Here is a 13,282-nt window from a genome sequence, read left to right as displayed (position 1 = left end):
ATTTAGCAATATAACAAGCGTGTATTTAGCAATATAACAAACGTGTATTTTGCAATATAACAAGCGTGTATTTAGCAATATAACAAGCGTGTATTTAGCAATATAACAAGCGTGTATTTAGCAATATAACAAGCGTGTATTTAGCAATATAACAAGCGTGTATTTTGCAATATAACAAGCGTGTATTTAGCAATATAACAAGCGTGTATTTAGCAATATAACAAGCGTGTATTTAGCAATATAACAAGCGTGTATTTAGCAATATAACAAGCGTGTATTTAGCAATATAACAAGCGTGTATTTTGCAATATAACAAGCGTGTATTTAGCAATATAACAAGCGTGTATTTAGCAACATAACAAGCGTGTATTTTGCAATATAACAAGCGTGTATTTAGCAATATAACAAGCGTGTATTTAGCAATATAACAAGCGTGTATTTAGCAATATAACAAGCGTGTATTTAGCAATATAACAAGCGTGTATTTAGCAATATAACAAGCGTGTATTTTGCAATATAACAAGCGTGTATTTTGCAATATAACAAGCGTGTATTTAGCAATATAACAAGCGTGTATTTAGCAATATAACAAGCGTGTATTTAGCAATATAACAAGCGTGTATTTAGCAATATAACAAGCGTGTATTTAGCAATATAACAAGTGTGTATTTAGCAATATAACAAGCGTGTATTTAGCAATATAACAAGCGTTATTTAAAATCGCGTGTTCCCCATGCAGCAATATAAGAAGCGTCATGAAAAATAACGTTAACCTTCAGGAAATCCTCAGCTGTGGCTTTCCAAGGGGGTGTTCATGCAACAGAATTTAAGGAAATCCTTAGCTGTGGCTTTCCAAAGGGGTGTTCATGCAACAGAATTTAAGGAAATCCTTAGCCAAAGGAAACACTTTTCAGTTAAAGTCACACTTTTCAAGACCGTAACTACAACATGAAGTGAGGTTTGACAGTACTTGTTTTGATACAGGTTGAAAACAAGGACAAAGACCACCACCACCATGCAATGCTTTATCAAATGCAGAATGCTGAGCAACTTCTGCAGGATCAAGGACTTCTGTTGCAAGATCTGAATGACAGCTTCGGGCTTTTACATGAAGAGGGACGAGATCGAGAAGACATTCCAGCTCAGGCCATTCAGGTAACGGAACATGAAACACCATTAGCGTGCAACAGAGTTACCATTTTACTTAATTGTTCAAAAGGTGATCAAAAAGCACTTGATCCATTGCTATGTGAAAGCACAATAACCATGAAGAAATCTGAACCATATCTACCATTAACTGATAACCATGTGATTTACTTCCTGTGTGCATGTTGATGAGTGAGGTTATTGGCCACTTGTGGGAGCCTGGATTTGGCAACTCAGCTGTTTGAGGAGCAACACACTTCACATCAAATTCGTTATATTTTCGGAAAGTCTCCGGAAATTCGTTATATCTTGTTACTTGCCGGAAAAATTCCGGCAAGTATGTTGGCTGCTTGGGTTGTTTGTCTGTTTGTCGGTTTGTGCGCGGTACTACGTCTACATCGTTGCACATAGCATCGCCAAACTTTACACAAATATTTGTCTTGCCCTGCAATAGACTGTGCCCAATTTTTAACTCTCTACGCCCAAGGTCAACGTCAAGGTCACCCAAAATGTGAAATCAGGGGGGGGGGGGGTCGAGGTCGATCAGGGGGGGTCGAGTTTTCATTTAAAATATATTTCAAACCACTATAACTCTAAAAGTACAAGAGATATGCATACACTTACTGTTACTGACATATAGGAAGTCACATACGACATTTCATTTGGCACCATGACCTTTGACCTTGAGTGACCTTGAAAGGTCTAAGTCAAGGTCAAAAATTGTTTTTTTTGCTAATAACTCTGTCAAACATTATACGATTCCCTTCCAACCAACACCCCTGAAAAAAGTACATTCCGGCAAGTCCTCGGTCTCTGACCGATTTCTAGTCTGTCTGTTTGTCTGTTTGTGTGAAGTACTACGTCTGCATCATTGCACATAGCATCGCAATACTTTACACACATATTTGCCTTGCCCTGGAATAGACTGTGCCCAATTTTTAACTCTCTAGGCCCAAGGCCTCCATTATGACGTCATAATTCGATAATTCGACAAGTACAAAACTTCATCCAATCAAGATGCAATTTATTGAGCGCCATGTCGGCATAAACTGGTGGAGAAAAAAAAATAATGATGATGTCATCGGTCATGTGGTTCGGCCGCCATCTTCGGAAAAAACCGAAACACCTTGCACCTATATATCTCCGAACTTTTTGAAGTGATTCTTCATCATTGTGAGATAGGGGCAAAAACGATACCTAGCAGGATATCTCAAAAAGTTGTGGATGGATTTGGCCGAAACTTGGTGAAATGGTTGTGTGTGTGACAAGGAAGAATCGATTCAATTTTGGTGAGGATCCAGATCCAACTAGTATAATTTTTAAAGTGATTCTTCTCCATTGAGTGGCAAAAATGATATACAGCAAGATACCTCAAATATTTGTGGACGGATTCGAACGAAATGTGGCAGATAGGTAGAGTATGTGACAAGGACGAAATGATTAGATTTTGGTGAAGATCCGGATTCGGATCCGGCTACTAGAATTTTAAAAGTAATTCTTCACCATTGTGAGATCGGGGCAAAAACGATACCTAGCAGGATATCTCAAAAAGTTGTGGATGGATTTGGCCGAAACTTGGTGAACTGGTTGTGTGTGTGACAAGGAAGAATCGATTCAATTTTGGTGAGGATCCAGATCCAACTCGTATAATTTTTTAAGTGATTCTTCTCCATTGAGTAATTTGGCCAAAAGCGATATATAGCAAGATATCTCAAAAAGTTGTGGACGGATTTGGCCAAAACTTGGTGAACTGGTTGTGTGTGTGACAAGGAAGAATCGATTCAATTTTGGTGAGGATCCAGATCCAACTAGTATAATTTTTAAAGTGATTCTTCTCCATTGAGTAATTTGGCCAAAAACGATATATAGCAAGATATCTCAAAAAGTTGTGGACGGATTTGGCCAAAACTTGGTGAACTGGTTGTGTGTGTGACAAGGAAGAATCGATTCAATTTTGGTGAGGATCCAGATCCAACTCGTATAATTTTTAAAGTGATTCTTCTCCATTGAGTAATTTGGCCAAAAGCGATATATAGCAAGATATCTCAAAAGGTTGTGGACGGATTTGGCCGAAACTTGGTGGACTGGTTGTGTGTGTGACAAGGAAGAATCGATTCAATTTTGGTGAGGATCCGGATCCAACTAGTATAATTTTTAAAGTGATTCTTCTCCATTGAGTAATTTGGCCAAAAACGATATATAGCAAGATATCTCAAAAAGTTGTGGACGGATTTGGCCAAAACTTGGTGAACTGGTTGTGTGTGTGACAAGGAAGAATCGATTCAATTTTGGTGAGGATCCAGATCCAACTAGTAAAATTTTTAAAGTGATTCTTCTCCATTGAGTAATTTGGCCAAAAGCGATATATAGCAAGATATCTCAAAAGGTTGTGGACGGATTTGGCCGAAACTTGGTGGACTGGTTGTGTGTGTGACAAGGAAGAATCGATTCAATTTTGGTGAGGATCCGGATCCAACTAGTAAAATTTTTAAAGTGATTCTTCTCCATTGAGTAATTTGGCCAAAAACTATATATAATAATAATAATAATAATTATAATAATAATAATAATTCATTTATTTTGTATAGCGCTTTTCCAGAAGCCCAAAGGCGCTTTGACAGAGTGGAAAACATAATGCATAACAATACATGAAAACAACAATTGCAAAAAGACAAGAATCAAGAAAACAAACAGCAGCGATATACGGCATATATATAAGACAAGAATCAAAAAGACAAGACAAGAATCAATAGGGAAATATTTAAAGCAAAAGGAGGGAGAAGGAGAAGAGATAGTCAGGGGTTAAATGCTGTGGGTTGAATGTTGAATGCAGCGTTGAACAGGTGGGTCTTTAGTGATGTTTTGAATGTGGTGAGTGAGGAGGAGTCTCTGATGGTGTGAGGTAGTGAGTTCCAGAGGGTGGGAGCAGCGATGGAGAAGGCCCTGTCCCCCCAGGATCTGAATTTGGTCCGGATGGAGGGGGTCAGGAGGTTGGTACCAGCAGAGTGGAGGTTGCGGGTGGGAGTGTGTCTGGAGAGGAGGTCAGCCAGGTAGGATGGGGCCAGGTTATGGAGGGCTTTGTATGTCAAGAGGAGGATTTTGTACTGGATTCTCTGGGGGATGGGGAGCCAGTGAAGCTTGTAAAGGACGGGGGTGATGTGGTCACGGGTCCGGGAATGAGTGAGTAGACGGGCAGCGGAGTTCTGAATGTATTGGAGTTTATTGGTGATTTTTGAGGGTGAACCATAGAGGAGGCTATTGCAGTAGTCCAGACGGGAAGTGATGAAGGCGTGGATGAGGGTTTCTGCAGCCGTGGAGGAGAGGGATGAGCGGAGACGGGCAATGTTTTTCAGGTGAAAGAAGGCTGACTTTGTGATCTGTTTAGTGTATTTGTCGAAGGAAAGGGTTTGGTCAAAGATGACGCCAAGATTCCGGATGTGAGGGGAGGTGGATACTGGGATACCGTCGATGTTGAGGGCAAAGTTATGGGTGGATTTTGTGAGCGTTTTTGGGCCAATGATGATTATTTCAGATTTATCACAGTTAAGTTTGAGGAAGTTGATTTGAAGCCAGGATTTTATTTCAGTGATGCAGTTTGTCAGGATAGAGTGGGTGTCGGTGGAGACGGACTTGGTGGAGATGAAAAGCTGGATGTCATCGGCGAAGCAGTGGAATTGGAGACCATGACGGCGGATTAAGTGACCGAGCGGGGACAGGTAAAGGATGAAGAGGAGGGGGCCAAGAACTGAACCTTGGGGGACACCTTGGGGGAGGGGAGCAGTGGGGGATTTGCAGTTATTGATGGAGATGAACTGGCATCTGTCAGAGAGGTATGATTTAATCCAAGAGAGGGCAGTGCCGGTGACGTTAAAGGTGGATTCAAGTCGGGTGAGGAGGATAGTGTGATCGATGGTGTCAAAGGCAGCGCTGAGGTCGAGGAGGACGAGAATGTTGAGGTTGCCAGCGTCAGAGGAGAAGATTGATATTTCCCTATTGATTCTTGTCTTGTCTTTTTGATTCTTGTCTTATATATATGCCGTATATCGCTGCTGTTTGTTTTCTTGATTCTTGTCTTTTTGCAATTGTTGTTTTCATGTATTGTTATGCATTATGTTTTCCACTCTGTCAAAGCACCAAGATATAGGGAGATATCTCAAAAAGTTGTGGACGGATTTGGACGAAATTTGGTGGAATGGTTGTGTGTGTGACAAGGAAGAATCGATTCAATTTTGGTGAGGATCCGGATCCAACTAGTAAAAATTTTAAAGTGATTCTTCTCCATTGAGTAATTTGGCCAAAAGCGATATATAGCAAGATATCTCAAAAGGTTGTGGACGGATTTGGCCGAAACTTGGTGGACTGGTTGTGTGTGTGACAAGGAAGAATCGATTCAATTTTGGTGAGGATCCGGATCCAACTAGTATAATTTTTAAAGTGATTCTTCTCCATTGAGTAATTTGGCCAAAAACGATATATAGCAAGATATCTCAAAAAGTTGTGGACGGATTTGGCTAAAACTTGGTGAACTGGTTGTGTGTGTGACAAGGAAGAATCGATTCAATTTTGGTGAGGATCCAGATCCAACTAGTAAAATTTTTAAAGTGATTCTTCTCCATTGAGTAATTTGGCCAAAAGCGATATATAGCATGATATCTCAAAAAGTTGTGGACGGATTTGGACGAAATTTGGTGGAATGGTTGTGTGTGTGACAAGGAAGAATCGATTCAATTTTGGTGAGGATCCGGATCCAACTAGTAAAATTTTTAAAGTGATTCTTCTCCATTGAGTAATTTGGCCAAAAACTATATATAGGGAGATATCTCAAAAAGTTGTGGACGGATTTGGACGAAATTTGGTGGAATGGTTGTGTGTGTGACAAGGAAGAATCGATTCAATTTTGGTGAGGATCCGGATCCAACTAGTAAAAATTTTAAAGTGATTCTTCTCCATTGAGTAATTTGGCCAAAAGCGATATATAGCAAGATATCTCAAAAGGTTGTGGACGGATTTGGCCGAAACTTGGTGGACTGGTTGTGTGTGTGACAAGGAAGAATCGATTAATTTTGGTGAGGATCCGGATCCAACTAGTATAATTTTTAAAGTGATTCTTCTCCATTGAGTAATTTGGCCAAAAACGATATATAGCAAGATATCTCAAAAAGTTGTGGACGGATTTGGCCAAAACTTGGTGAACTGGTTGTGTGTGTGACAAGGAAGAATCGATTCAATTTTGGTGAGGATCCAGATCCAACTAGTAAAATTTTTAAAGTGATTCTTCTCCATTGAGTAATTTGGCCAAAAGCGATATATAGCAAGATATCTCAAAAAGTTGTGGACGGATTTGGACGAAATTTGGTGGAATGGTTGTGTGTGTGACAAGGAAGAATCGATTCAATTTTGGTGAGGATCCGGATCCAACTAGTAAAATTTTTAAAGTGATTCTTCTCCATTGAGTAATTTGGCCAAAAACTATATATAGGGAGATATCTCAAAAAGTTGTGGACGGATTTGGACGAAATTTGGTGGAATGGTTGTGTGTGTGACAAGGAAGAATCGATTCAATTTTGGTGAGGATCCGGATCCAACTAGTAAAAATTTTAAAGTGATTCTTCTCCATTGAGTAATTTGGCCATAAACGATATATAGCAAGATATCTCAAAAAGTTGTGGACGGATTTGGACGAAATTTGGTGGAGAGGTTGTGTGTGTGAAAAGGATTAATCGTTTCGATTTTGGTGAAGATCTGAATATGGATTCGGCGACAAGAATTATTGAATTTTTAAGTGATTCTTCACCATCGAGAGATTGTGTGAAAAGCGATATATAACATGAGGTTTAAAAAAAGTTATGGACGAGTTATGACTGAACTTGGTGGGTGAGTTGGTTTCGGTGACAAGAACAAGCCGATTCGATTTTAGTTCAGGTCCGAATCCAGATCCGGCCTATCAATGGGATACAAAAGGTAAACGGTTCACCAGGCGGAGGCATGCTCTCTACCGAGTGCCGTTCTAGTTTGCTCCTGATACATTGAACATGGCAATATTTATGGGCCAAGCTTTGTTAACGTTATGTGTAATAGGCGATTTACATTTTTTTTGTTTTTCACAACGTGGCAGAGTTTAGCTCAGGTTAACCAGGAACTGAAACGACAAGACGAATCCCTAACGCGGCTCCAGCGACAGTTGACGCAGTTGGAGGAGGATTGTCGTCTTCTCAAGCACGACCGTCATTTCACGTCATTGGATGCTCGCTGAGCAGGTTGGTCTCGAATTATGATCGATCGATTCTTTATGCTAAAAGCACAGTTCATTGTCACTGTTGAATGTCATGTGATCCGATATGTTGGTGCAATTTTATTCTTACTTTATTTTCTATCTGGTGGGACACTTTCACCGGCGGCTGTTTCAAAGAGAAATGCCATAAGATTATTTGTTTTTTTGTGAAATATTCCAGGCAAACAGGTAGAGGACACCTGTGCAGGACAACAAGATAAAACATGGACTGAAACCAAAATGGACTGAAATATAACAAGACTTAAAGTGAGACAAACGTGGCAACACAAGAGGTAATGAAAAACAATTTCACTTGTTGCTATTTTCATTGTAACTCAACTGTATAAGACAAAATCTACCAAGATATCAAATAATTTCTCTTTTACAGACGGACAGTGAAAATGTGAAAAAATAACCAGGAGTTGAAGAAGCCATCAATGTAATGTACAAAGCCATGAACGAGGTACATCTCTTTTCAAATTCCTGTACTTTTACCGTTAATTGTCTGAAGAACCTGTTGTGTACATTGTGACATGTACGAAAGCTAATAATGCAGACAGGTGTCAAGGTCAATGTGTTTCCCATCCATCACGTCTGCATTTATACAATGTGATATTATTGAGGTGTAAAGGTGTGCCAGTCCTTATTTACGTGGGAGACGGATGTATTTGGAAGACATCTCTGAGGGAGACACCATATCTGGTTTGGGTGCTTCTGTGTGTGTGTGTGTGTGTTTGTGTGTGTGTGTGTGTGTATGTGTGTGTGTGTGTGTGTGTGTGTGTGTATGTGTGTGTGTGTGTGTGTGTGTGTGTGTGTTTGTGTGTGTGTGTGTGTGTTTGTGTGTGTGTGTGTGTGTGTGTGTGTGTGTGTGTGTGTGTGTGTGTGTGTGTGTATGTGTGTGTGTGTGTGTGTTTGTGTGTGTGTGTGTGTGTGTATGTGTGTGTTTGTGTGTGTGTGTGTGTGTGTGTGTGTGTGTGTGTGTGTGTGTTGACACGAAACGATAGGAACTTGACATCTCTCATCCAAGGATATTTCTCATTTTTCTGTATCTTTGCGAGTCCGATTTGTATCCAGGAATGCAACAATTGTTGTCAACCATCTCGAAATTGGCACTTTTTCGTCTGAATGCTGAAAAATATGTTTAAAAGAAGTAAGTGAGTCACTGAAAACGCACACACAGTGCATGCGTGGAAGGCCTCGTTAGCCTCATTAGCATTTGTACGTCATCTTGAAAAGTCCCGTATCTCGAAGGTAAACTTGCTATTGGGTTCCTTAGTTTATTTTTAACTCTGCGTTGAATTGTTTTTATGGAACTTGATGTTTTCGTTTAGTCGCCACCGTTCATGATCACTATTGTGTAACCAGAAATTGTTGGTACTGTAAGGTTTTTGATGGATTCATTCCATCCATTCAAAGTTGTCCCTCGATGCGGAATCAATCAGATGCCAACTTAGCATCTTCGGGCAACTCTCAGAATTTGTATAAATCCAAGATGGCTGTTCCCCCAAATCTCAGAATTTGTATAAATCCAAGATGGCTGTTCCCCGAATCTCAGAATTTGTATAAATCCAAGATGGCTGTTCCCCGAATCTCAGAATTTGTATAAATCCAAGATGGCTGTTCCCCAAATCTCAGAATTTGTATAAATCCAAGATGGCTGTTCCCCAAATCTCAGAATTTGTATAAATCCAAGATGGCTGTTCCCCAAATCTCAGAATTTATATGAATCCAATATGGCTGTTCCCCGAATCTCAGAATTTGTTTAAATCCAAGATGGCTGTTCCCCGAATCTCAGAATTTGTATAAATCCAAGATGGCTGTTGCCCGATATTGGTGAAATTGAAAAATGGACATAACTTTTGATTGGAACATGCCAGAAGTATGATTCTAGTGTTTTGGTGGGGGTTTTACATATGGCTGATTCATTTTTATGCCTCTGCCGACGAAGTCAGACAAAGTAGACTGAGGCATTATGTTTTTAGGTTGTCTGTCCGGCTGTCCAGCAGTTCATCCGTGATAGGTTTTCGTTGCCATGATAACTTGAGAACGGCTGAAGGGATCTAAGGCACACTTGGTGCAGGCATGTATAATAATGTAAAGATTAACTGATTACATTTTGGGGCCAAGAGGTCAAAGGTCAACGTCTGCAATAGGTTTATAATTTGAGAATGGCTGAATGGATTTAAATCAAACTTGGTACAAGTGTTATAATCTTACTAAAAATCACCAAATGTCCGTCTGTCCGTCCGTTCCCAGGTACCGCAAAAACGGCTGAACCGATCGCAACAATATTTTGGGTGGGTAAACCTGGGACCCCCTGGAGTAAAATAGGCTATATTGTTTTTCCGATTTCAGCTTTGGTCTCCAGCATTTTCAGGTTTTGGACTCCCACACAACGTTATTGTCCCGGGTACCGCAAAAACGGCTGCACCGATCGCAACGATTTCCTGGAACCTCTGCAATAAAATCCTGCGATAATTCACCAAAAAAACGACATGAAAATTAGAAACGGCTGAACAGCATTTCATCAACATTTCATTGCGGAATTGAGGAAAATTCTGATGAGTTACGAACCTGCCGTGAATGCGGAAGTGGACAGATTACGACAATGGTTTGATAATATCCCAATACAATAGTCATTTAAAACAGTATTTTGTTAAAGTATCAATTGATGATTGGAATTGAGTGAATACAATTACGATTTTGAATTCTTAATTGTGTTCACCCAACCGTATGGAACTTCACATCAGGATTTAAATATTTGTTTATGTCACGAATGTTGTTAAAAGTTAATTTTTTATATTAATGCTATTTAATTTGTGATTGGAGTTATGCTGTTTAGAATGAAAAAAGAGATATTGAGTTCAAGTGAATGACATGACGGTTTTACGTTCTAAGTGTAATATTCGCGGATCGCCACATGCAGATTCGCCATTGACTGGGTATGGAACAAACATAGCCGTTTGTTTGCGAACGGCTACGTTTTTCATGGAAGTCCTTCACGAACTTGCTGTCCATGCCTGACGTGCGACTGAAGGTGCTACAGGAATGTGGAATTTTTTGGTTTCATGCTTTAGCATTCGCCGTTTCTGCATTGTCCGTTTGCTTCAGGCCTCCCACCTGTTCGTAGCATGGGTACCTCACTAGTAACGTTATAATGTGGGAGGAGGCATATCGGTCGATGGCGTGACGTCGAAGAGTGTTGTTCTAGTTTTATGTTCAAACAATTTTTTGATAATGCTTAGCAGCAGAAATCCAATATGGCGGCCATGTGATTGGGCGAAGACAGAAAACGGCAATAACTTATGATTGCAACATGCTGGAAGGATTTTTCTGGTGTCCAGTTGTCAAAAATCTTGCACTCTCACCGAGGAAAATCTGCAATTCTTCCATGAGCAGCATGATATTGCAGAGTAGGTTTCACTGCCATAGATTTTATTATTGATTAAAATGATAGAGTGCCATTGCAATGAATTGGCATGTTCATTTCCTACAAATGGTGCACAGCAATAAATTACAAGTGAACGTGCACAGACAGCAATAGAAAAGTTTCTTGAAAAGCCAACGATGGACTGATATTTTTTACGCCCACGAAAAACCACGAATATGTGGGACACGTTGCTGCGAATGTTGAAGCAGGTCGCATTTTATCAACCACAAATAGGCGGAACCCGCAAATGTCGGGGTACGACTGTATATTTGTATAAAACACCCTGCTGACCTCTGAGCTTGCTTGTCCCAATGTTATCATCCCCCACTCCTGCATTCTCCACCCTCCCCACCCCAGTAACTTTACGTTGACAAACTGTTTATAAGCTTGATGGCTGATGGGCCAACTGGGCTCCACCTGCATCGAAGCTTCTTGTGTGTCCTTGTTGGTTCTACAACTGTGTGTAGTACGTGTGGCCGGGCATGTTCGATTGTGTTTCTTATTGAAGGATGAGGTGGATGTTTAGAGATTAAGAGTGTTGGTTACCTTAATAGTGTGTGCCGATATCAGGTGCGGCTATGGTAAATCGAGGCGGGATTGGAGATGGACAAAAAGAAAAATCTTGCACTCTCACCGAGGAAAATCTGCAATTCTTCCATGAGCAGCATGATATTGCAGAGTATACATCGGATAAGGACAGAAGATGCAGTGGGCGCCTTTCCATTTCTGGAATGGTACGATGGGGGTAACGATCCCTCGATTTTCTCCTCTCACACTTGCCTCGTGTGCTATCCACACAGCTTTGGTTCTTATTTTGTATGTACATTTACAGTAGTGTATCTTGTGATGTCGGGTGTGCCCTAATGTGAAGTTGTGTGCTGGATCTGGCAGTGTCCAGCAAACGATGGTGAATACATATTCAGCCAAATATTTACAGGAGCAGCTGGAAGCAGCGCATCAGCCGGTTGTTGATTTGGAAGCACAGCCAGCACGACGTCTCAGGCACGAGTATTGTTGGGGAGAAAGAAAACAAGTAAAGTGTTAATGGAGAGGAAGTTAAAGCTCATTACATATTTAGACTACTACTTTAAAAGTGAATATTGATGTTATTTGTAGTAGTATTAGTCGTATTAGTAGTAGTTGTAGTAGTAAGTGTGCCACTTTTATAGCAAACTAGCAAAAGTACCCGTTCCCAGTGACAGGAAAGGCTAGCCGTGGTAGTGGCGAGAATAGACACAGAGGATGACAGTCACGCAGTTGTCCGAGAAAATTCAATCCATCCTGTAACGCTCAACTTCACCGAAGGTGGCGCTATTCAAACCAATTGCAACAGTGAGGAAGTACAACTCATCTTTTTACCCGGGGGTTTCCCGGTAGCCGAAGGAGGCGATAATCCCTCTAAAACGTGGCCGGTAAAACTGGATGTTTCGCCCGATTTTTGGGGGGACGGGGCCAATCGAGCATACAAGGCCATCAAAAAACATTAAAACATCTTCTTTCCAAGATATCTATTCAAAAACAAAAAACAATTGAGGTGTTAAGTGAAGCCATATTTATTCATGAAACCAAACATGAATTTCTGATTCTGTGGACCTTTAAGCTTTTTAACTATTACAAGATGATCATATAATTGAGCGAGCTATCCCGTCTCTACCATTACATTCTGATCATTGTTCATAAACTTTAACTTTTGCCCTTTTATAGCGACACGAACGGTCCGGGAATGACCGAATGACGTGGACCGTCAGCTGGATTTGATGCCCCAAACCATGATTACAGGACTTAAAGGTCCACAGACTGGAAATCATGTTTGGTTTAATTAATACAAATGGCTTCACATAACTCTTAGCCCTCCCCGCTCCCCCAACCTCCCCGCTCCCCAACTTCCCCAATCCGCCTCCCCTCTCCCATACACTCTCAAACTCTCCCCTGCACAAACTCACCCATCACACCTCACACACTCAAACCCTCACCCACACCTTACACATGCAAACTCTCCCCCGCACCTAGTACACGCAAACCCCGCCCCACACCCAAACATTCCCCTGCGCTACACATACTCAAACCCTCACCTGCACCACACACACACAAACCTTCTCCCATACCCCACACACACCAACCTTCACCCGCACCCCAAACTCAAACCTTCATCCCCACCTTTACACACTCAAACTTTCCATGCACTTAAACCGTTCCCTTCCCCCGACCCCTCCAAAGCCTCACCTTTGCACCGCAATGTTTTCCCCATGCCCCATCCAACACCTTTCCCCCTATCTTTAACTATGTGGACCTCAAACATCCGAGGTCTCCTCTCTAACCTGGCAGATCTCTCAATCCAGGCCCTGCTGATAAACTAGACATCATCTGTTTAACAGAATCCTTCTTCCCACAGGACATCCCCGACTCCTTATTGTCTCTCCCTCGTTATTGTCTCT

The 13,282-nt window shown here is 41.0% G+C and overlaps 1 protein-coding gene across 1 annotated transcript in view; it reads left to right on the top strand.

Moving 5' to 3' along the window:
- LOC137422447 (uncharacterized) overlaps positions 1–12,361 on the top strand; it is a 106,077-nt gene extending 93,716 nt beyond the window's left edge. The window contains exons 10-15 of the mRNA XM_078772845.1: positions 985–1,155; positions 7,262–7,403; positions 7,599–7,710; positions 7,806–7,880; positions 11,418–11,581; positions 11,739–12,361. Of these exons, the coding sequence (XP_078628971.1) occupies positions 985–1,155; positions 7,262–7,399 (309 nt within the window). The 3' untranslated portion in view covers positions 7,400–7,403; positions 7,599–7,710; positions 7,806–7,880; positions 11,418–11,581; positions 11,739–12,361. The remainder of the gene's footprint in view (positions 1–984; positions 1,156–7,261; positions 7,404–7,598; positions 7,711–7,805; positions 7,881–11,417; positions 11,582–11,738) is intronic.
- The last annotated feature ends 921 nt before the right edge of the window (positions 12,362–13,282 follow it).

This window comes from Myxine glutinosa, chromosome 2 (assembly GCF_964187855.1).
Source record: "Myxine glutinosa chromosome 2, kmMyxGlut1.1, whole genome shotgun sequence".
NCBI lineage: Eukaryota > Metazoa > Chordata > Myxini > Myxiniformes > Myxinidae > Myxine > Myxine glutinosa.
The sequence above is the reverse complement of the archived record's forward strand: the minus strand, read 5'-3'. Positions and strand labels throughout refer to the sequence as shown.